The sequence below is a fragment of the Schistocerca piceifrons genome, chromosome 9 (assembly GCF_021461385.2).
Source record: "Schistocerca piceifrons isolate TAMUIC-IGC-003096 chromosome 9, iqSchPice1.1, whole genome shotgun sequence".
In the NCBI taxonomy this organism is placed as follows: Eukaryota; Metazoa; Arthropoda; class Insecta; order Orthoptera; family Acrididae; genus Schistocerca; species Schistocerca piceifrons.
This window is the reverse complement of record NC_060146.1, coordinates 163069901-163095907: the sequence shown is the minus strand read 5'-3', so window position 1 is coordinate 163095907 and position 26007 is coordinate 163069901. Positions and strand designations below refer to the sequence as shown.

At 40.3% G+C, this 26007-nt stretch overlaps 1 protein-coding gene across 3 annotated transcripts in view; it reads left to right on the top strand.

Annotated features, from left to right (window-relative positions):
* LOC124717315 overlaps window positions 1-26007 on the top strand; it is a 148101-nt gene that overhangs the window by 113081 nt on the left and 9013 nt on the right. For all 3 annotated transcript variants that reach the window (XM_047244148.1, XM_047244147.1, XM_047244146.1), the window contains exons 15-17: window positions 337-523; window positions 16223-16468; window positions 23095-23219. In XM_047244148.1, the coding sequence (XP_047100104.1) occupies window positions 337-523; window positions 16223-16468; window positions 23095-23219 (558 nt within the window). The remainder of the gene's footprint in view (window positions 1-336; window positions 524-16222; window positions 16469-23094; window positions 23220-26007) is intronic.

Sequence of the window (26007 nt, the reverse complement as noted above, 5' to 3'; positions counted from 1 at the left end):
GTTCACGAGTGGGAGGCAATTCCTGCATCTTTGGTATTTGTTGTATTATATTCATTGCATGTCAGAACCATAAAAGTGTGAAGTGAAAATGTCTGTTCTAATTGTCGAGACGAGAACACAAAACTACAAATTTGGTTTACATATCTGCTGCAGCTGTTATTTGCCAAAACGTGGGTCTTAAAGTGACTACAGTATCCGTCACATTGTATTGTGAGAGTCTGTGAGTCACTGGCTATCGTATCAAATATTGTAGACTTCCCACTGCCCTATGTCATTCAAAGAAAATTCTCGTGTTTCGATGTGCTAGACCTTTACCTAAATGTGACGACGTTGCAGTCTGGCGGGTTGTCCGGAGGCAGCAGTGTGCAACACGTACCGGGCTGCACGCGCAGCCGTGTCGACTGGCTCCCTGGGCGTTGTGGTAGCACACTGGTCCGGTTCGCATCACCTGACACCCCACACCTTCGGCTGGCCCGGCTTCCTCGCCGGTTGTGGACTCGCCTGGAATCCGGATACGCATTGGGTAATATTTCTTGTGAAGCTTGGTATACCACTATTTTTCTCTTTCCGAGAGCTGCCCAATGCTGTTATTAAAGTATGCTGCAAACTGCCGATTATGTGAGTGCAGATTATCTGGCTTACAGAATATGTGTGCATGGTTTAGTATCTTTTTTTAAAAGTGAAATCTGAAATATTCTGTCATCATTAGAAAGAATTTTTGTTTATAATACAAATTAGTAATTTTGATAACCCATATGTTGAAATCATCTGTCAGTGAGAAGTGTTTGATACCGTTTAGACAAATAACATTTCACACTCTTTGTGTAGTACAAGGAAAGATGCGAGTGAGTAGGAAGTAAGTTGTGTAACATGTACTCTGCGCTGGCGTTTGTTTTTATAAGTGCGATATTATACGGGAGGCATGGAATACGAGAAAATGACAGCTTGTGGTGAGAAGGAAATGGCTTCATCAGCTGTGGGCAGGCCCTTTTACATTTTGGCATCATGGTTTGGCAATGGCTTGCCATTCAAAGGACAACAACACTCTCCAAGAATGAAAACAAAAGACAAGATGGTTTTGTGACAAATGAAATATATTGTAATCTTAATGGTTATGTTGAGCCTTTGAGGCATATGTAAAGTTGTGTTCTACTCAAATTCACAAAACACACTAATGATCTCTACAACAATTCAAGGAAATATATGTTTATAAAAGGAAAGTACAGTAGAGTCTAGATTATCCGACCTAAACCAGCCGCAGCAAGGTAGGATAAGCGGGAAGGTCAGGGGGGGAAAAAATTAAACTAAAGTAGGCCAAATGAGTTAAACATATAATACAATACAAATAAAATTAGACTGATTAGATTTTTACTGTGTGAAGAAGTTAGTAATTGTCTTTTGTTTGCCTGCTCTTCGCCTTTTTTTTGCTGCTAAATCACGTAGTCTCTTAAGAAGTAAAACCTTGGTAGATGGTGTTTCCTCCAGTTGCTCTACATATTTTAAAGCAGTTTCTAAGGCCTTACGTCCTTCGTTGTGAGAAATCTTGGGTGCACTTTCCTCCACTACATCCGCTTCTTCGTCTTCTTCTTTTTCGTTTACCATGTTGACTATTTCCTCATCTGTCACTGCTAATTCTTCATCTTGGACAATCCATTCATTTCTGTCATCTTCTGTGGTGTCAGCACATCCGGGAACTTTTCATAAAAATGAAATCAGGGTAGTATTTTCTGGTTCGGTCTGCTGCTGTAGATTTTCATCATCTGAAGAATTTTCTTGATTTTCCTGTAGCAAAATTTTCCAGGATTTTGCAACTGTATTTGCTCCAACACTCTCCCAAGATTGGGCCACGTCATAAGCTACGTCTTTCAAATTAACACGGCATAACTGCTCTAGCATGTCTTCTTCCTTGTCCATAGCATTAATTAAAGAGGAAAGCAAGTTTCTGCGGTAGTTTCTCTTCAGTGTCTCTAAGGTCCCTTGGTCCATAGGCTGACATAAGGATGTGACATTTGGAGGCAAAAACATGGTCTTTATATCTTGATCTTGAAGTTCATCTTCATTAAGATGACAAGTGGCATTGTCTAGAAGCAACAGTGCTTTGCGGGGCAAGTTGTTAGCTTTCAAAAACTTTTCAGTTTGTGGCACGAACTCGTTAAAAAACCATTCTTTAAAAAAGTCAGCTCATCCAAGCCTGGCGGTGCCTTTTCGGCCTTTGACGCTAATGTTTTTTCCGGTAACATTTTGTAATTGAGATCAGTCTCGTCGCAGTTAAAAATTTGATTGCCTGTTGAGTTTTCCTTCTCCAATACCTTGTGAAGTTTATTCCTAAACAATTGAACAGCTTCAAAATTTGCTGAAAGCTTTTCACCACAAACATTAAATTGCCGAATTCCGTATCTTTTCTTCCATCTATCGAGCCGACCTACACTAGCTGTGATATCAGGTTCACCTTCGTTTAGTTCATTACGAAACTTTAAGGCTTTTTCCTGCAAAATAGGTCCTGACATGGGTACACCTTTATCGCTAAGTTGAGTAAACCATAGGAACAAAGCTTCACCTACTTTTTCATAATCAATTTTTTTATGGTTTTCCGATCTTCCGAAACAGCCGAGGTTGCTTGCTGAGAACACCACTTCTCAATTTCATTGCGGTTTCTTTTCCAGTCTCCAACTGTTGTTTTCTCAACGTTATAATCTTGCGCCACTGTTAATAATGTTTCACCATTGTCTATTATTTTTAAAGCTTTAAGTTTTTCTTCCATTGAAACAACCACCTTTTTCCGTTTTGAAGCCATCACCCCAAATTTTTACAATAAACAAAGTGCAACACATCCACTCCACTACAGATTTAAGTTAGCACTGAGGAGTGAGGAGTAGCAGACGGCAACAATGAACTGAGTATCAACAAACAACACATTAGTCACTGATCTGTCGTCGGCTGGTGCACGGTCGGCGCGGTGAAAGGGTCGGATAACACAGAAGGTCACATAACCAAAGTTCAGATAATTGAGACTACTGTATTGGACATGCTTTCTCATGATATGAGTAGAAGTTATTTTGTTTTGCTACAGTAACAGCTGCAGAGCGTGAAGAATTCAAGCCTTTCCTCACCTACACACAGGCTTTCAGAGGCACTGATTAGCAGACCTCTTCCTCCAGAGAATCAACTAAGATGAGCTGATTAAAAGAGAAAGGTAAATACGTCAGATGTTACATTGGGTGCCAACTCTCATTAAGTGTTCTGACTCAGCTTTAACTACAAGGAGCAAGCTAACAGCTACACGAAACCCTGAGCCAACAAGGAAAACAATTAAAGTGGTTTATTTATTGGTACCTTTGGACTGAGATTTGACAATTAAGTGATACGAATACACACTGAATGTTCAAAAAGTTTTGAACTTTCTTCTTTCCCACGAAAATGACAGAGGAGAGGAGCTTTCTTCAGTGGAGATGAGGTGGGGGACACTCGTCCACTGTCTGCAGCTTTTTCCTTCTGGCAGAAGACGTTATTCGCTGGTAGTCACTGTAGGAGTGGAGATGTGTAGTGAGCTCTCGTCAGATTCCAGTAAGATGTAAAATGACAGAACAGACTGAACAGCGATATTACATCAAATTCTGCAAATAGCTCAGCAATACGAGACAAGATTTCTGGGGCAGTGGCACAAGCAAATTAATCACAAAGGAGTGATACGGCCACTTCAAGCCTGCTCATCAGCGGATGACAAATTGCATTCAGATTGACCTTCGGCGAACCAAAATGACACGTCATTGAGCAAATGCAGACTTTCATCACGAAAAACTGTCCATATCACAGTACCAGAACTTGTGAATGGATCGGCACCTTCAGTTTTGATGATGATTTGTGCACAAGGGGAGAGTCTGTGAAATTAGTACCGAAACTGCTGACTGTGGAGCAGAAGAAATGCTATCTGAAAACCGCACGGGATGTGATGGACAATTCAGACAATAACCTTAACTTTCTGAGCACCTGGTCACATGTGATGAAACGAGTACTCGCATTAGGAATGTCCAACATACCTGAGGCCAAGAAAAGGACTGCCGGTCCACAGCAGTATCAGCTGCACATAGACTATTTTCTCCGACTATTGTGACGTGATGCTTTGTGAGTATGCACCACGAGGGCAAAGCATCACAAAGAAATACTATTGGGGTGGTCCTGCGTGACACTCGTCACACTGTGTGGCACAAATGACTGGATCTGGAGGCAGAAAAAACTTGTCAGCTCAATTACGCTGATGCTCCTGCCCTTTCTGCACGTGCCGGCCCAACTTCCCTCACTGGACACATCATCCCTGTGGCTGTTCAGGCTCCTTACTGCCCTAGCATGACTCTGTGTTATTTTTGACTATTTCCCTTGCTGAAAATGCCCCCGAAAGGAGCACAATTTGAATTGACAGAAGACCTCTTGTGGAATACGATGTCCCAGCTGCTCCTTGTTCCAAAAGATGTGTTCCGGAAGTGCTTCTGACAGTGGGGGAAATACTGAAGAGACTACTTCAAAAAGAATTGCTATTCTCTACTTCCAGATCTATGAATCGTTTTCTGCCAGTCAGAGATTTGATACCTTTCGAATACATCTTCTAATGAACAAATTGGGTTTAGAAGAAGAAGAGGGTGAAGATTAGGTGACCGAAGAACCTGTTTATCACTTACATTGACACGCTGAAATACAGGGATTTGTTATTAGAGTGTGCAGGTTGAAATTTGTTTGATTGTAATGATATTGAGCTGCAGAAAATGAAAACCATCATCAGGAAAAAGTGAAGAAATGCATAAACAGAAAACAATACAAAATACCATGGTTTTTTATTATGTAAAGTGTAATTTGTAAGTTGTCAGTTTCTGGCAGGATTCCTCATCTATGTGAGTAACAGAGTTGAAAGTGTGAATCGTTCAGAAGTATTATTTCATTAGGTGTAGGTGCTCAGATATATGTCAAACTGTGACCTTTAATTGTTGTGATTAACATGCTTCTATAGATACCTGTTGCCAATTATTTGCTCATTGATTTTGAGGCAGGCTTTCATTAAAGATACAAATGGACTCATTCAAAACAAATAAGTAAATTCATCTATTTATTAGTTATTATTGCACTGGATTACACCACATTGCTCCCCCATCTCTCTCTCCCTCTCTCTCTCTGTGTGTGTGTGTGTGTGTGTGTGTGTGTGTGTGGGGGGGGGGGGGGGGGGGCGCACAGAAAGTACATATATAAAGATTGGCAGCATCTGGAATCATATATATTCTAAAGTAAACCATGACAATAGAACTGTGAGAAATTGATTGCGTATCAGCCTATGAAAATGCATTGTATTTGGCTCTGTTGTTGATAAAAGATGCAGCAGATGAAGAAAATTGCAATATTTTTTTATGCCTTTTGAAATGAGGTGAAGTGAGATTTTCGTAAATTATGGAGGAATCACGAAAACATAACAGCTTTACAAAAAAAACACAGCAGTTTTGACAAAACTTGAGGACTTCATTAGCGTCGCAATGTGGCACAAAATTACTGCACATGGACAGACAGCAGCCAGTTGCGTCGAGCATCGTGTGTGCACAGTAGGCCACTGCGGGTTTGAGCATTCAGGTGACAGTTTGTGCTGAGGGATAGAGAGGAGACAGCGACAATAGCCATTTCGGTGTGACGGTGCGTATTGGAGGGCCACATGCAGAGTGGAAGTACAGTGAGTTCGGACGCAAACAGTCAACTCCTTTGATTTCGTCCCACCGTAATTTGTAGACCTTCACACATGCAAGTAAAAAGATGGTGGTGTGGGGCATACAGAGGATGGTGGTTGTGCTCTCTGCCTCTGTCTCAGCCATTTTCTCCAACCGTCATCCACCCCAGTGACTGCCAACATGGGGTGGAGTGCCAGGTCATGGCACTGTATCTTGTTCTTGAACTCCGTAGATAAATTATATTCTTGGAAAACTTTTGCTGTCACTTCTCTACGTAACACTTGTCACGCGTCCGGAGACACGTTGCAGAGTCTTCTCTGTTACCAGATATCAGATGTCTGATGTGGGTTGTTCGTCTGTCCTGTTTGGAGGATGTCGTCCTCATGCAAAAAGCCGAGTGGTACACGTGTTGGTTGGCGTATGAGGTAATTTCGTGGAGGTCTTAAATGTTACACATTTTGTCGGTGGTATGGATTGAGTAAGGGGTATATGTGTGGGTGCCTGGGGCAGGCTCTGCAGTGGAGTTGTCTACACTGATAGAAACCTTCAGCTGAGGGTGATTGGAATATCTGACAGCTTCATGAAAACCTTCTGTAGGTTAGAAGGGTGGCAGCTAAGACAAGGAAGGGGGGCGAGCGGGTACAATTGCAGAGATCTGTCATGGACTGTGCGAGTCGTGTGGTTAGCGTGTGATCAGCACTGTTTTCTGTCAAGGACTGCTATTTGCCTTTTTTCTCTCTCTTCTATCCAGATTATTTTACAAACTTGTATCGAGCATCGGGCTCATATCAGAATTCTCTGTTACCACTTAACATGTTAATCCTTCACATCTGATACAACGCTAGTACTTGACATTGACTTCCTATGTATTTATATAATAAATATTTCATCATTCAACAGTGTTCAGTAACACTCACTTTAAATTGTTTGTTCATGCAGTATAAATGGAGTAGAAATGCTTTTTCAGCTGCTGGGAACTTTGGTTAAAATATCAGTGTTTGATGACATCGTTCGAGAGCACTTAAGGTGTTGCACACTGTGTGCTCACTTCGAGGTTCTCCCTCCCGATTCACAGACAACAGCCTGTAGACACCCGCTGTTTGTTACATGGGTATTAATTGCACATAGTATGTTCCCACACTGGGAGACTCTGAAAACTACCTATGAGAAAAGTAACATATTGCCTTAGAATTCTAATATCAGTTCAAATAAAAGCATCGGAGGAGTATTTTGCAATGCAGTAACCGGTCTCGAGCGGCCGTCAGTGGTCACCTTCGGACTAAATGCACATGTTGCAAGCGTTTCGTGTCGTGTCGTCAACAGTGATGCAAGCAACAGTGGGTAGAGGTCAAGGTGATGTATGTGGAGGGAAAGCCGGTTAAAAAATTGGCCGGTATCACCTTCTAATGTTATTGACACAACACAGCAACTGGTCTACCTCATTCATAATGTCTGTCCCAAGGATTTGTACCCTTACAAGCTGTGGGAGATGAAAGCCCGGAAAGTGAAAGTGGTAAGTACAGGTTTAGACGTATGTTGAGAACACCATCTGTGTGGAACTGTACAGGTCTCTTACAAGGATACGTGGGCCAGTGCAGTAGTCAATAATATCATTCCACTAAATGGCATTCGACCTCCAAACAGTCAGTAATTCGGCTCATGTAATGGTGAATTCTTCTGACAGGAAACATCTTTGGTAGCAAACAGTTCAGCACTTGTAATGACACACTGTTATCGTACGTAGCAGACGCTCTCTGATAATAAAGAATTCGGTGCGTGCAGTGGTCAGCTCGTCATCTTGATGTGCTCGTGTTGCTGCCAGGAGCCCTTCTCACCACAAGATTGTGGCACTGAGAGTGCCATTCTGATGACAAACCCTTGCTACGACGCTTTGAAACACAAGACATTTTTATCTTCACCAATTTTGGCTTTCTTTTTTTAGGTTTATGGAGGACAGTCTTTTTCTTGAATAGTAAAACAGTACTGATGATTAAACTCCATGAAACATTAGGAATTTTACAAATTCTCTCTATTCCTTATTTATAAGAATTATTTAAACACTTTTATTGCTGTTCTACTTGCACTGGGAGCTGTTAAATGAGTTCTGAAGCTCTTCAACAGAATAATTCTGTATATTTCTTCTTCCCTAAATGTGTGCTATGCGAGAACCAGTGCATTAACTATGAGTCAAATAAATTATACATTTTATGATTTGGTTGTATACACAGTATCCTACAGTCTATTCGCCGAGAGCTGGGACGAAACATAAACAGTGTCACGTGAGCGACTACGCCCGTTTCCAGAGAAAGCATTCGGTGTTCACGTGATACGTAGGGGTGTGGAAAATCCTTGGCACACGCTTTGCAGCTGGCGGCGTTCGGCTGGCTGCCGAGCTGTCACAGCGGACCATGAGAAACCTGGGCAACAATGTACGAAATAAATTTAACAATTATGTTAAAATAATGTTAAACCGAGTTCATTCTGTCGAAGCAGATATGTTTTCATTCAGGTTGCTAACAAAACGCTCCATTCAAACACAATTAATTGTTAATTTTAATAACAATACCAGTAAAATAATGATACAGGACGAAACAAGGTTCACTCTGTCGAACTTGAACTGTTTTCATTGAGGTTTATAACAAACCGTTCCTCTCTCTCCTCTATAATGCAGTTTAATTTCCACATTTGAGTTTCCACTTTTTCTACGACATGGAGGACACACTTGTTCCAATCCTCTGCAGTCACTGTTCTTACTGCTTCCTCTAGCAGTACTTTAACTTCTGGCATTTTGTATGTTTTGTTTTTCGCTGCAACATAGCCTTTGGTTCTGGCCCACACTAACTCAATGGTGTTTAATTCACAGTGGTATGGAGGAATTCTGAAAACAGTTTTCCCTGCGTTCTTCGCCATTTCATCTATTGTGTATTCGTTGTGCGCTGCTCTGTGATTTTTAAGCATATCTAAAAGTTCTTTCTTCAACATACCGTCTTCGAAATCGAGGTTTTTAGATTTTAGCCACTCTGATATTTCGTGCTTATTGGAATTCGCATTGGGAACTTTTTCTTTTCTCCGAGAATGGTACGGCGCATTATCAAGAACAATAACTGCATTTTCCTGAAGCCGAGGAAGAACATCTTGAAACCACTTCTCGAAGGTTTCGGCGCACATCTTCTCATGATAATCTCCACTTTTCTTGGATTCGGAAGTCCACACACATCCTTCAACGAACCCTGCTTTGCTGCCAATGTGTGCGATAATCAGATGTTTCCCTTTACCTGATGGTCTCTTGCTTCAGGTGGATAATCCGGACAGAAACACTTGTTTTGAGGAATTTATAGTGTCATCTACCCAGACGTAACTTCGGGTATGTCCTGCGTTCACCCACATCTCGTCCAAATAGTAAATGGGTCTGCCGTCATCTCTCAACCGTTTAATGGTTCGAAGATAACGCCGCCTCCGTAAAATGATGTCATCCCTGTCTATCAGCATGCTATCGCGCCTACGCCGGACATATTTGGCATTCATTTCTCTCAATAACTTATAAAATGTAGTTCTCCGAAAATTGCCCAGATCTGCATCTTCGTTCACAACTGTAAGCACTTTATCAATTCGTTACGAAAAAAAAATCTTCTACTTTGCTTCGTATCGCATTTCTATCGAAGTCATCAACATTTTCACAAAGTTTCTGTCGTAATTTTCCTTTCTTGGGAGACTTCAAAGAGTGTGTGGCCCTGTACTCACTTATCACATGATACACTGAAGAACGTCCAACACCTGTAGCTGCAGCTGTTTTTGAAACAATGTCACTCATCGACTGCTCTGGATGTAACGGTTCCATTTTATACACATTAACCACCATGTGCTTCTCAGAAGAACTTAATGATTTCTTCTTTGCTCGCTTCTTTGGTGGACTCAGAACTGACACGTCGACCTCGCTCGTTGAATCCTTGGATGACATAATGAGGACAGCCGTATGTGATGCTAATGAAATAAGTGAATGTATAAAATAAGAAACCATGCGATGCTATTGGTTGTGCACATAAATAGTGAACGATCAGCGTGACTACAAACACATATACTTACTCTAATAATCAACAACTAGTCTTTCAAGCGTCTTTACAGATGAACTTAAGATATCCTGAAATCGCCGCTGTACAACACCCACTAACGAGCTCACACCTGCAACTGAGACGGCCACACCGACTGAGCACTGCGCCTGCGAACCGCACAATGCATCGCTCATAAAGGACAAACGGTTGCACCCATCGCATTCGAACAAACTACAAAATTAAATTCAAATCTTTCTGAAACTTTTCTCGCTTACACCCCCACAAAAAAATTTAAAGGGGAAAAGTTTGTCGCTTACTATATTTCGGATGATGATTTGGTAAAAGTTGTGCATCAGACGTGAGATTTTAATTTATTACTTCACTATTACTGACTCTATTGGGCAGAAAATTTGCAGACGTCATCAACATATAGTACTGAAGGCAATTATAAAATTATTTTGCTGTGCGACTCACAGTTTAGGAGATATGGCATGATAAATATAGAGTAATGCGAAAAAACAACTTTTCCTGAAAGCTTAAATATTTCTCTTTTTCAGTGACAATAAATTTTAATGTAATGTACAAAAAGGTGTCGGAAGGTAGTTCTCGGATCACTTTATCATGTTCAGGTGCCAAATTACAAAATACATGACTTTCATTCTTTAATTTCTGACGCCCCTGCCTTGTACACCCCTCGAAGGCAGCGCTGTGGTCACGTGCCTTGCCATGTTTACAGTACGTCTCTTGTTTCGGTGAATGAAGTATATATGTTCTTTGGAAATGAATAAGAACTGTCAATAGTTTTAGCTTACGGCGGTTGTGTTTTCTGTGTAATTGTCTTCTCTGATATTTCAGTTTATTGTTTATACAATGGTCATTGCAAAAGTGATGACAAATGTTATTTGTCTCAGAAATGGTAACAAATTTTAAAAAAATTGAAAGGTGTGAATGGAAGGTTTAGTTCATATGTAAATGTTGCATGCAGGGAGATGGATACACACACACACACACACACACACACACACACACACACACACACCACCATAAAGATATAGCACGAGAACAAAAATGAAACTTTTTTTTTTATTATTTCAAACATGTTATAGTGTCAGTTGCAACAGTACACATTAATACAGAGCAGGAACACGAACCTGTGACATCTTAGAGTCTCTCGAAATACTCTCCTAACGGATGCATCACACACTGCTGCCACTGTATAAGATGCCAAATACCCATGATCTCATAATGAGCGTACTGTCGGATCTCATGTGTTGCTGCTGTGGCAACAGAGTGTATACGCCCAGGGAAATCCAACAAAGAATTTTACTTTTATCCACTACTGCAGTATGATACTGCAGCAATAAAACATAAACAAGAGAAAAACACCAGTAAAAACCTAAATTGCAAGGAAAATGTGCCATTTACGACAACAAAACGCAGTGCACACAAGTGTCCACTGACTTCAAAATGTGTTGAAGGCTTTGGGATGAAGACTATACAATACTTTGTAACAACAAATTGCTTTCAATGAATGTGGCGTCACAACTGTTCCAGTTACATTTGTTTGTGTGGTTGCTAGCAGGCTCATGCTCGTTCACAGAGCTGAAGTTGTGTATGAGCAGCACCTTCTCTTCCTCCTAGACCTTCAAGTGTGGCTGTTAAATGTATAAGCAGTAGCTGCAAGCAACCAGATGCCACCTGGAAAAATTTTTCTGGTGCACCCAAGCTACCACTTTCCTGCATGCACAGACCAATCAAGATTTATACAATGAGTGGCCTCCACATGTCCCGTGTTTACATTTCGTTATTTTGCTTTTCTCTTTTCGTTTACAGTTCTCACATCAAATGAAAACAAAACTAATTTCTGTGGCTGGGAGCTATCAAATGAATTAAAATACATTAATATAATTATGGAAACCTAAAACATGTTATTAGTTTCAGTTTTCTGATTTCATTTTATTTCCACGTTATTGGCAATCGAGCATTAATCGCCTGTAAGAACAATGAAGTTATTTTTGTCAATTTACTAAGTAAATTTTGTTTTTATTAATCTTTTCCGCTGAGGCAGTCAATTTATTTGGAATTGAAGTGTTTCATTCCAAACTATTATCTAGTTTCAACTCTTCGCTGAATTTAAACTACACAGTTTCATCTTCTGGTATGTTTGGGCAAGAGAATTGGCTTCTCAAAAACTACACTGAAAAGCTTTAGCAGAATTTTACATATCTGTCATCTGTGAAAAACAGTATTTTTCAATCACAAGACATAGTTCAGCACTTGTCTGGCACCTCCTCTAGGCTTGACGTTACTTCTTAATTGGTGTTGTTTATGGCTTAAGTTTACAGAATGCCATTCTTCAATAAATTATAGGCTGGGAGCACACCATGTTTTATCATTGTTAACTTCCCACAAAGGTTTATAATTACTCCTGGAGAAGAACATAAACTGTCAATTATACAGTTTCTGGGTTTTACAAGCAACCTTGTTAATTTTTATGCGGTTGGAAAAAGTCGTGACAAGCTTACTGTTCTTAGTTCTGATGTATACAAACAACTTTTTTTATTTTTGTGAGAAATTTGTATTCCTTATTACTAGCTTTTTGCAGTGCGTAAACTTGATTGGAAATGGTACTTAACAGTTTTACAGTGTATGAATAATAATAATAATAATAATAATAATAAAGTCCATGTTGAAGCCACCATACAGCAAAATATTAGGGTATTTTGAGTTATGGAATCTAGTTTTAGAATGAATATTGTGCCAATCGCCCTATGTACTACAACTCCGTATGTCCCTTCCGAACAACGTGCCGCACTGCTGCACACGATCACATGATGCCCCTATATATATTAATTTCCAAACAGAAATGTGACGAAAAGTGTATGACCAGACCAAACACCAAGTGCAGGTTTCCTCCGTTGTCATAGCTGCGCATGCGCAGTAATCCTGTCTTCTGACAAGATCTGGCAACTGCTCAAACTAAGTAAAAATTTCTAACAGGTTGCAGAAAAATATTGCGAATGGTGGTTCGAGAAGCATGACTTTAAAAATAAATTTATTTTACGCCAAGTGAATTATGTTATGTGTGAGACTCCGTGATGAATTTCTTAAATCATTGAGCGTTTGACTCTCATTCAAATCTTAACACTTCGAGCACCAACCACTTAGAAAAATTTTGGGCACAGAAGATGCCCTTATTTCAAATTTTACCATTACATTTGCATTTGATATATCTTAAAGGGGCATCACATGCTAAAAAAGACCAGTATTCTATGAGAAAGCTTAGCTTTTCCTGAAGCTATACTACATGTTTGTTAATGTAAAACATGAACTTTCGTGTTGTGTGTTTGCGCTATTTAACAGTGATATCGTTATTAGCTTACTACGTCCACAGACGTACTACATGTCCTATACCTTGAATATCTGCTGTAATTTGCTGGAGAGATAATGTAACGTGAGCTGCGACTTGCCAGAAGTGCATGGCAATCTCGATTTAAGTGCTCTGTTTGATGGAATTTGAATTTTACTTTTGGAATACAAAAATATGCAGCATACACATTGCTGCGTATCAAAGATCTTTCCAAAATGCATTTTTTGCTGAGTTTCCTTAGCTTTCCTAAAGAGCCAGGAAGTTCCATGCCATTGTATAAAACCTTTAGCATTCAAAGAATTGATAAGTTTTGCAGTTCAGAGTGTAATTATATTGTCACTTACATGGAGAATGTGTATTTTCAACCAGAAAAATATGTATTTTCACACAGGAAGAAGCATACTTTCAACTGGGGTATGCGAGAAAAATGCAGGATATTTTTTTATCCATATATACACCTGAGACAATGTATTAAAGTGTTTGATAGCATGCTGTACAGTATGGCTCTTTCAGTTTTGGTATGAGTTTATAAACACAAGGTGATATTGTAAGTCTGGCAAATATGGTGGATGCTCCAGTACTTCCCATCCCCATTGCGTAAGCAGATTCCTCACACACATAGCTGTATGGGTGCTCCCAATGTCCTGAAGAATTAATGCATCTTGTAAAGAATCGGGGCGTTTCTCCCAAATAGCCCGTCATAGGTGTCATTGCAGGAAAGTGTGGTACTAGTACTGCACATTAAGAGTTCGTCCATGTGGTGGTGCAAAATGGCACAAAATCGCTCCTCTACTGTCATAGGCTATGATTACCATTAACTTGACAGGTGAGGGATTGCAAAGAAATTTCTGCCTGCGTGGTCAACTTGGATGATGGCATTTTGTAGATGGTGCTTCAGTTCTGGCTAACGAGCCCTGGCACAAAATTCATCTGTGGCAATGATTCTCGAAAGTATACTGTCTCCCTCCTCCCAGTAACACGCTAGATGCACACGACAAGTATCATAAGCTGTCTGCTTTTCAACTTCATGTGGTGCATGAGGAACCACTTTGCAGCTACTTTACATATGTGTAGTTGATTCTGTAAAATCCTGTAGATTGTTGTCTTCTCAATACCAGTATGACACTGTAATTTATGTAGCGTCCATCTTCTGTCATTCTACAAGCTTTGCAAATCTAGGTACAAGTGCAGTCCGTATGCACACTGATAGGACACCCTGATCAGTGATTGTCAGCCATTGCAGCTCTGCCATGCCTGAATGCATTCACCCACCAAGTAATTATTCAGTATGGCAGAGCAGCTCTTCCTACTGCATCCACAGGCTCCTCATGGCATTGACACCCATTCCTTTGACGGTGAAGTGTAATCTTTATGTAAGAGCACTGTTCAAGTCAAGTGACACCCATGTTAAATGACTGCTCAGCTCACACTGTGGCGTCTTTCCACACTTCGTTCTCCTGGAAAGGACTGCCATGTAGCGTCAAATGATGTTACTGTGGATTCTTGGGGAGACTCTTTATGCCATGGAATGCAGGTAGTATTTAATGTACTGTTGTGTACTGTTGCAATTGGCAGTAAAACATGTTTGCAACAACAAACTTTTTTTTGTCAAACAATGGAAAATCCAGGATTGAATGTAAATTTCTTTGTCTCTTTTTCTCGTGGTATATCTTTATGGTGGTGTGGATGTTCATCCATCTTCCTACATGTATGAACTGCCCTTCCATTTGCATATTTCAGAATTTTTTAATTCATTACCATTTTCGAAACACAGTGTAGTTGCCATGACTTTTTCAGTGACCCACATAGTAATACCCATACCGTACGTTGATTGTAGCTGTTAATGGTTATTTTCTGTACAAAATATTCATTCTAATTTCTCTATAAACATACATTTCTTAAGTTAATAATCTGCTGAGCACTACTTGCTAGTGGCCCCACTGCAGTAGTGCTGTACAGTAGAAAGAACCAGTTGTGAGAGTTTCAAAGAGTGCCTACTGGCTCTTAAGACCCTCGGAGGGCACATGGCATAAGAAATTGATATGACAGAACATTTGCTCTTCCTAGAATGCAACATTAATAACGTACCCACAAATACTTTCTCACTGTATGTAGGAACGTAAGGGGAACAATACTGCTGCTTGAACTGGAGAAAAGACCTACAAACGTAATAAGAAATGTCTAAAAACCTATAAAGAAATAAGAAAAGATAAGTATTACAAGCTTGTTTAGTTTCAAAAATTGTAAAAATCTTGGGGAATAACAGTTTGTGGTAAAATTTTTATTGTAAATAACCACAGCTCCTGCCATTTGGACAAACATTAGCTTCAGCTTCAATTTAACTTATAATAACAATAATAATAATATAGAAACTGGATTGTGACACCTATATTGTATTCCTCAAAAGACTGCATCCAGTATTAAAGCAGATTTGCAAAATTCCTTTTACTCATTTAGACTGAACTCTGTACGATCTAATGTCACCTGTTATTATGCACTGAAGGTGACTATGTAATAGTTGAATTCTAGATCAACTGTAATAAAATGATGATTTTCATGGTGAGTTGCTGTTCTTTTTCCATTGTTTATTCCCTTTACTGTTTTGAATACATTCTGCTGCAGCAATAAGTTATAAGAAATGTTACACTATATAAGGGAACATCAATTTATTGACAACTGTCAGCTCAGTTTGAAATCTGGGAGTCACTACAACAAACTCACTCTAAATCTTACACGATTAATTGTTCTCTTACAGAGTAGCGAGATGTGTGCTGCTATCCTTTTGTGATTATTAGAACCTTTAATTGTAATTCAGCAGTAGCCTGAAACGTGGTGTGCCACTTGTCGTCCGGCATACTCATTACTAGCTCTGTTGGTCATGTGTCGTCACCCCTCTGAGATCAGGGAGCATGTGAAATGTGGGCACTGGGCTTCCTGAATGTTAATGTACGTTATTGAGTCACTCTTCATTACACTCCAATGTGACGATGTAAGTGTCGCTCCTCGTGATGTATTTATTGCGACCAGTTTTTGTTCTGTCGCGTTAGTAGTAAGCCAGTCACGAGGTGGGTTGTTGGCGTTATCGAGTGCTGCTCTCGCTGCAGGACTACCTGCACAACTCGCTGCCCGACCTGCTGGACGCTCACGTCTTCCTCGACTCGGCGGGCGTAATGGGTGCCGCAGTCGTCGGCCTAGGCCGCGCAGAGACGTACGTGACGTACGCGGGGCGTGAGCTCGGGGGTGGCGCCGAACTGGCTGACCTGCCCCCACAGGGGGGGTCGACGCTGTACCGCCTGCTCACGGACCCCGACAACGTTGCCCTGGACTGCCTCTCTGTTGACCTCTTTGCTGTGAGTAGAAGTTTCTATTTCAGTGCAGATTTTTATTTTATGTTGTCAAAAATATTTCTTCTTGTTCTGTGCCATCTATTTTCACATACTGAGCAAAAATAAAATCTTAAAATTGTGCCCTCTAGTTGTGAACTTGCACATTCACTCGCTGTGGCACAGACTACTATAGACAGCACGTCCGCGGAGTGTGGTCTAATGGCTAGCGTTGCTGTCTCTGGATCACGAGCTCCCAGGTTTGATTCCCAGCCAGGGGATGGGGTGTTTGTGTTGTCGTCATCCTTTCATCATCATTCATTCATGAAAGTGACGAGATTGGACTGAGTAAATATTGGGAATTTGTACGGATGCTAATAACCATGCAGTTGAGCACCCCACAAACCAAATGTCATCTTTATCATCTTTGTCATAATATTCACAGCACACTCGTACGTACTATTAAACTTACCAAGATCTCCACGAGCTTCAGTGTAAATTTTACAAATCTCATCAGAACTTAATGTGCACGTAAGAAGAGAACAAATACACAAAGGCTGAAGCTGTTTCTGAACAGATGAATGCAGCTTTGGAGAACATTAGTATATTATACGTAAAATAGCTTGAGGAGATCATATATGTTCCGAAGCAGAAATGGTGTTTATATTGTCTTCATCAACGTGTGTTGAAACGAGCATGATTTTGGCCACCCGTCACTTTTACTTTACTGAAATTGAAGCAGATATGTTGTTGTCATCGTCATCTTCAGTCTGGTGACTGGTTTGATGCAGCTCTCCATGCTCCATTATCCCGTGCGAGCCTCTCCAGATAAATACTGTAGTCTACATCCTTTTGAATCTGCTTGCTGAATTCATCTCTTGGTCTTCCTCTGCAAGTCCCCCCTCCCCCTCCACGCTTCCTTTGAATACTAAATTGGTGATTCTGTGATATCTCAGAATGCATCCTATTAACTGATCCCTTCTTTAAGTCAAGTTTTACCGCAAATTAGACCTACTCCTGCATTACGCTTGATTCATTTTGTATTTATAACATTGTACTCACCTGAGCAGGAGTCATGTTCCTCCTGTCACCAAACTTCAATAATTCCTACTACGTCTAACTTCAATCTCTCCATTTCCCTTCTTTAAGTTTTCTAACCTACTTGCCCACATAAGGGTCTAAACTCTGATCCATAGAATGCCAGTTTTGCTTCTCCTGATGACGACGTCTTCTCGAGTAGTCCTCACCCGGAAATCCGAATGGGGGACTATTTCACCTCCAGCATATTTTAACTGAGTGGATGCTGTCAGCATGTAACCATACAGTAGAGCTGTTTGCCCTCAAGAAAAATTGTAGTTTCCCCTCACTAAGCCATTCACAGTACTAGCAATGCCATATTGGCTCATTTTACAAGGACAGGTCAGTCAATCATCCAGATTGCTGCTCCTGAAGTACCGAGAAGGCTGCTGCCCTCTTCACGGGTTACTCTAGGCTCTCCAGAGATACCCCTCCATTGTGACTATACTTATGGTACAGTTATCTTTATTGTTGAGGCCCACAAGGTGCCCCACCAAGATAAAATCCGCAGTTCATTAGGGGAAGGGGGGGGGGGGGGTCTATTGGGATTTCATGAGATGTTACTGCAAATTTTTTAAATACAGGCATTGTTTCATAGCTGTATATTTAATTGTACTTTCAGTAATTGAGAAGTGATGAGTGGTCAAAGTCTGGTTACAGTGGCTTTAGTCCTTGTCAACAAAGATAATATAAACAGTATGTCTGCTTTCAAACACATAACCGCTTGTGACAGTTTGATGCCCAAGATATTAGTGACATCTGAATCTCCATGAATCTAATCCATTAAAGCTCTGAGGATGAATTTCTGATGATAATTCACTGTGTATTCAGTTCTCCTCATACGTCTAAACTGAGTCATGATGATACGTGTATAATTTGGAATTAAAACTCATGGAGAGTTTCATATGTTTAATATTATGGGCGATTATATGGGCAGTTGTACTTTTGTACAAGTGTCTGCAAACTGATCAAGTTGAAAGTGGAAGAGCTGTGAAGATTTGGAAGAAGATTGAAAGGTAAGTGGAATACCATTCAGAACATAGTAGCCAAAGTGTACTGAGAAACTGTGTTTTTGCAAATTAACTAATTTATTAATAGGATTTAACAGTCAATATTATATGTGGAAGCTTAGCTTTTCTTGTACCTGTACTGTATTAAACCATTAACTTTTTGTATTTGTGTGTTTGTGCTACTCGACATTGATGTTTCTTGGCTAACTACATTACATGTCCTATGCTCCAAACATTTACTGTAATTGACTAGCAAGATCACATCATATGATGTATGATAGCAAACAAAAGCAAGTCACAATCTTAATTTCAGTGCATCAGAAGCTACACGTGCAGTGTACATTTTGCTACACATCAAAGACCTTTCCAAACAAGTTTTTTTCCTGGGTTTCATTTCCTAAAGTGGTGGGAAGTTCTATGAGGAAACCTCTATGATTCAGAGCATTGATCAGTTTTACAGCTCTGAGGTAAAGTATATAGCCACTTAACATGGGGGAAAAAAGTACTTTCACCTGGCAAAAAGTATACTGTCAAGCAGGGTGATTTCGGACACCAGGGCGAATTCGGACAGTATGGCTTATTTGCTCTTAGCTACTGCATAGAAACAAAGAGTTACTTATTTTAACATCTGTGCGCCAGTTATTTTAAGCACAAGATTACATTTATTGCTTTCCACAACTTTTATTTTGCGTCAATCTTTTCCCTAGGTGACTAATTGATGAACAGTCTCAGTGTTAAAAATCCATGCATTATCATAAAGTGGAAACTTTCTATTGTTGCGCCGAGCAGGAAGTTATTGTAACTGTAAATTTTTGACGCGCTCAGTAGCTAACAGCATTGAGACAATTTCTGAACAAGTTTGTCGAGTCTCTTGTGCAAGGTTATAAAATAACAACGGTTTTTGTAAAACTGTGTACTGTGTGGGGTGATTTCGGACAGTGCCAAGAACGTATCAGAACAGGAGAGGTGCTACAGTACGGTGTAATTATGATCCGGAACATTTAGATAAAGCTGTTTGTTATATTCAAAGTGGTAAATTACCGTACAGAAAAGCGTGTGATTTGTATGGTATACCTAAATCAACCCTGCAAAGTAAAGTGCAGAAAGCACACCCGAAAAAAATGGGAGGACAGCCAGTGCTAAATAAAGAAGAAGAAGAAATGTTGAAGCAAGGTATCTTGAGGGCTGCACATTGGGGATTTCCCTTCACTAAACTGGATATTAGACATTTAGTTAAAGGCTACCTCGATACATCTGGCCAAAAAGAGATGAAATTTCGTAATAATTTGCCAGGAGAAGAATGGGTGCATTTATTCCTCAAATGACAGTCAGAAGATCTTTCCGTTCGCTTAAGCAAAAATATTAAACGAGCTCATGCAGAACTTGTCTGTAATATATCAAATTCATTATATCATTCCATATCACTTATTCGTAACAAAGGGCTACCTTAAAATGTGTAAAATGTCACTATAATCAAATAAAAAGCATGTAGAATTTTTAAAAAAAGGCAGTAACTGTCCAAATTCGCCCTCTGTATACTGTAACTTCGGACAGAGATTTAAAAAACACATGTGTCCGAAATTACCCCAATCCATGCCTCAGATAAATTTACCTGCACATACACTTTCTGATTCTGGGATATTTTATTCGTTACACATATTCCGTACCACTTCCATAACAATCAATTTAATCTAACAGTATATACGAAAGTTACAATCAAAATAACGACAAAACTGTCCGAAATCACCCTGTTTGACAGTATTTTTAACTGGGAAATCTGGAAAAAATCTGTAATCCCCCTGTGCATGTTTGCATATTCACCCTGAAACAAGAAACTCCAAGTAAACAGGAAAAAATGCCAAGTTTTTAAAACTACTCAAGCAAACAGTACGCAATCTAAAATAGAGTACAGGTCCCTTCAGGAGCAGACTGTGCACGATCTGTCGAGTAAGCGAGTGCAGTGAAGTCAGTATACCGGGTGATGCAGGCCTCACTGTTAGCGACCCTTCCCTGTTTGGGCCTGTACCTGTGACCTCTCCATCCGACTGGGCCATTAAACAAATATTCTCCGCTCTCTCGCTATATCGAACTCGAGTGAGAACTCGCGAGCCTTCGGCAATATATTCGACCGTCTCTGTTGGGAACTAGTGATTGTCGAGTCATCAGTGTGGCTGCCTCTTTTAACACATGGTTGACCCGTGATCAGCCATCCTACTGTGTGTCGTTTTACGTGGCATTTATACCGGAGGTTACATCTGTTTATGGACAGACAGTAATATAGCCTTTTCTCCCATTGGGAAGTAAACATATCTGTTGTTTTTCTCTGCTGTTTATCAGAAAACATTGATATAAGATAAAAATAAGAAAAAAGAAATTGCTTATAAATCACACTAAAATTTGAAAAAAGTAACATCTAAATTAGCTATGCAATTTTTTTCCTGATCCTAATTACACATTAAGAGCTATTTAACAAATTCACTGACAATTATGTGAAAAGGAATTACCAAACGTTAGTTTAAATATTGGATCTCTGTCTACCCTCCCCTCACCTCACCTCCTCTGTTCCCATGACTGCCCACTCCCTCCCTTTTCAGCCTTCCCCCAACCTAACCCTCTCCCCTCCCTGTGGAAGGAAAAAAAGAGTCGCAACACTGAGGAGGAGTTGTGTGACATAAACGAAAGTTGATAGGCATGTGTATGCATCTGAAAGATGATGTCTATTCTGATTTTGCAGCAGTCACATAAGGGCGGGTCTAGCAGCACCACTAAGAGGATGCAAATCAGGTTTGCTTTAAATAAATGCTGTAACACTTGTGAGTGGCAGTTACTTTTGAGACTGGATGTGGTGAGCTGGTGTTAGTCACGAATGCCTTTATGGCGACGAAGGCACCATTATCAGCACCTCACTGAGTTTGAACAAGGCCGTGTAATAGGGCCACGAGGTGCTGGGATATTGCAGAAAGACTTGGCAGAAATGTAGGCACTGTATGTGGTTTCTGGCAGTGGTGGTCACGAAAATGTACAGAGGCAAGACGACCAGCCTCCAGGTGGCTGTGTGGCACTACTGAGAGAGAAGACCATTGTGTTCAGCATATGGCTCTGGTGCATCCTACTGCATCTGCATGGCAATTTGAGCAGCAGTTGGCACCAAAGTGACACAAAAAACTGGTACAGTTTGTTTACTTCTCAGCCAGACACCCTGTAGCGTGCATTCCACTGACCCCCAAACCACCACCATTAGTGACTTTAGTGGCATCAAGCTGGAGGGCAGTGTGCAAGCCTGTTGTGTTTCCTAATGAAAGCTTGTTTTGCCTTGTTGCCAATAAGGCCTGCAACCAAGCTGTATGCGTGCTAGACACAATCAACCTACACCTGGAGTTATAATCTGGGGTTCAATTCCGTATGACAGCAGGAGCACTCTTGTGGTTATCATCAGCCTGGTAATTAGACCTATTGTGCTTCCATTCATGAACAGTATTCCAGGGAGTGTTTCCCAACAGTACAATACTCGCCTATATACCTCTGTCGAACCCAAGAAGCTCTACACAGTGTCGACGTGTTACCGCGATCTGCTCGATCTCCGTATCTGCCTCCGATTGAACACACATACATAACATAGGACATCATTGGACAACAACTCCAGTGTCCACCACAAACAGCATTAACCATCCCTGTATTGACCAACCTAGTGCAACAGGCACATAACTGCATCCTAGAAACTTAGATCTGGCACATGTTCAACACAATTCATGCACATTTGCATGCTTGTATTCAGCATTCTTGCAGTCACACGGGTTGTTAATGTACCAGCATTTTACATTTGCAATGGCTTAGCTCGCTCTTGCATTAACCTGTTATCGTGCAATGTTAATCACTTACATATGTTACCTAAACAAATATATTCCTGAAAGTTCATTACTCTACATTAATTATTTTTTAGTATTGTGATTTTTTTTCATCAGTGTAGTTGCAAAAGCTGGGATAGTGATGGACAAGTTAATATTCAAAATAACTGGTCAATCATTCACACTTCATGTTCCATAAGTCATATCTTCTGAATTCTATAAACAACCAGATCTACCAGAACAGCTTCTAGCTAAAGGTTTTTTTTTTTTTTTTTTTTTTTTTTTTTTTTAAAATGTCACCCTGTACAAGAAAAAATAAATACTTTACGACAATTATGAAGGTTCGAAATGATAGAGAGCAGAAATCAGTCATCGTTTCCGTTCTAGGTTTATTAATTAACCGTTATCAGTGCAGTATTTCAGGGTTGTTATACATGTCTTAGTACATCTACACCTGTTTGGTCTCCTGTAACAATTCATTTTATCATTTTGAAAGTCATTATCACAGCCATTGAGCACATTCCACTTTCCCAATGGAAGGGAATTTGACAAATATGAAGTTACTGCATCAAACAGCTGCTGTAGCATTTGTTACTAGTCACTAAATAGTCTGCAGTGCATTTCTGACATTTTATTATGCCTGTTAGTGATACTGAACTGCTATTGTTGCGAAAGTTCTTTGTACACCGATAGTACCTAAGCTGAAATTGTGTGCTTACAGCGCGTGACAAAGTACGTCAAGAAGTGCCAAAATATGTTTTTCCGTGCAAAACTGGAGTGCGAGTGTGCCGAGGTGATCCTGCGGGAGGTGCAGCTCTCGGCCGACCTCCTGCTGACGGCTTGCAGGTGAGTGCCTGTTCTGTTTGTGCTACCAATTTTAATCGACTTGTCTTTTATTTTGATTTTGCTTTCACTTTCTTTTGCTTCAATTCTTTCTCGCAATCTCATAGCCTATTTAAAGACAGCATTGCAGTGATCACCACGAGTGAAGGAGACCTAATGGAAGTGCCGATCTCTGTGCTCATTTCTCATTACAATTTGGAAAGAAATACGGAAATACAGAGGTCTCCGTAACGAGTAGACATTCAGCGGGACCGGTACGTGTAGGTGCCTCTCCCGAGGTTTGCAGTTGTCATTTCTCTCTCATTCGAAAGATATTTTCAGTTCTATTTTTGTGATACGTTAGATGTCACTTAGAAAGCAGACGAAAGAACGACTAACGTACATTTATGGGACATTTATAGATTTAGGGAAAGCTTTTGACCGTGACAACTGAAATACCCCCTTCAAAATTCTGACACTAGCAGTGTTAAATTCGGCGAGTGAAAGGTTATCTGTATGTTGTACAGAAGCTGGACTGCAGTTGCCTACCATCTTGGGGCATGAAAGACTAAGCAAGTTCAAACAAATGAATGGTGTAGTAGCTGTGCAGAGATGGATAGGTTCACATAGTATAGACTACCGTATTTACTCGAATCTAAGCCGCATCTGAAAAATGAGACTCGAAATCAAGGGAAAAAAAATTTCCCAAATCTACGCCGCACCTGAAATTTGGGACTCGAAATTCAAGGGGGGGGAGAAAAGTTTTAGGCCGCACCTAAATCGAAACAAAGTTGGTCCATTGTAATATGAGACACAATTTAGGTCGAATGAATGACAATACAGCTACAGTAGTTTGGTTCGAGTCGTAAGCTTAACAGTTAAGCTTTACCAGGTAGCCATTGCTATGCATCAGGCACTCCATCCGTATTTATACGGGTACCCTTCCTTTTTCACGTGCTTCGTCTGGTTTGAATCGATTGCTTATTTTGCTTTGATCTGGAAAGTGCCGTTCTCTTTGTTATAGGTGTTTACGTCACTCTAAGCTCAAAATGCATTATTGTACTGTGTCATGCATTGTTTGTCGCATTCTTATAATGAGCGTTTACGACCTGTCGCCGCTCGCAGCATGGCTTGCTTTTGTGCGCGCTACCGCGGCTTACAATATAAAAAAATAGAGGAATTGTCTCATTAGCAAAATAATGGCAAGAGACTGCTATTTGTTGTTACTTACACTGCTGCTTTCTTTGATAATGATCAACAAGAACCAAATAATAGATTGCGTATTATAGAAGATGTTCTGAACGAGAGTTTATCTAAAATTTTTCCCCATTTGAAAATCTTTGCAGGCGCCTCTTTTGTACATTACATTCTGCACAGAAATAAGAGTCATCTTAGATTTAAAAATCTAGTCAGTTGCCATGCTTCGTTTCTGACTGTATCACTATTAGGCATAAGAATAATACGAATATAAACATGACATGATACGTATATTCTTCCGCGTTTGCAGTTGTCTCACACTAGTTTTGTAGTTTATTAGGCAGGCAGGATTTAAATGAGATAGCAGCAAACGCAAAAGAACACATGGCAAAATGTTTGTATTCATATTATTCTTATGGTGAATAGAGTACTGCATGTGATTCACAATTCATAAAAGTTCCTATTAGCAACCATCTATTCTCACAGGTAGGAAAAAATTCAGAACGTAGAGCTGGCCATATTGACAAACATCCCAAACAGTCTTGCCAGTCGGATTTTCGTAGTACATTGAAATGCTGCTACATTTGAAGATGAACAATACGGAATTTGTATTTACTTCATTGGATAATGTATGAAAATGCAGTGGTCAAAATTCAGGGCGGAGAAAAAAAGCTCGTCTTCCACCTTGCCTGCAAAGCATGCCTGTGTAGCGCTACATACATTTGATGGCAGAAGTTAAGTTGTGACAGCACCTACCAACATTTTTCAGAACTTCCTCTTACTTTGCACTCGATTCTAAGCCGCAGGTGGTTTTTTGGATTACAAAAACCAGAAAAAAAGTGCAGCTTAGATTCGAGTAAATACGGTAACAGGGAGAGCTGCAGGGCTCCAGCCTGCCTACTGTAGACCACGACGGCAGGTACTACTACTACTTACTCCAGAGAAGATCATGCAGAGGGTGTTTACACAATGCTCCTTGCCAATAAGAAGTCATTTTGGCTCTCATTACAAACAAGTGTGTTACAAATATATGACACTGGAGATATACTGAGCCTGTGCTTCAAACACCAATTATTCATTAACTGTGTCGAGATGTCTCTGTCAGTAAGCATTCGTGGACTATACATCACAACAGACTAATTTGTGGTTGCTCAGTTGGTTGGCAACCTACAATTTGAATTCAGACAATATGTTGTATATAATGTGAACTGAAACAGCTTTACGTGTTACTGGGAATCACACGATACATCCCACAAGAGATTCTTATTTAGGCTTATTCAGTGTATCCACCGCAGAAACAAAAGATCTATATCGTAACAGTCAGCAAATAAATGACTCGTAACTATTCTCAGCACTGACAGCCGGTGGCTCTATGCGTACAACAGCTGGAGGATGTAGCCGATTCCAGTGTCTGTGTCCCAATTCTGTGAGCCGCCATACAGTGTGTGGCAGAGGGAATACTTTCCATCAGGTCAGTATCCCTCACCCTCCGTTCCATTTTCTGATTGCCCATAGTGCCCCTCTGTATGACCCCATATTTCTTTTGTTGTACCGTGTGATATGGATCGTAGAAATCTTGTCACAAACTTATGTGTCACTAATTAATTACTTTGTG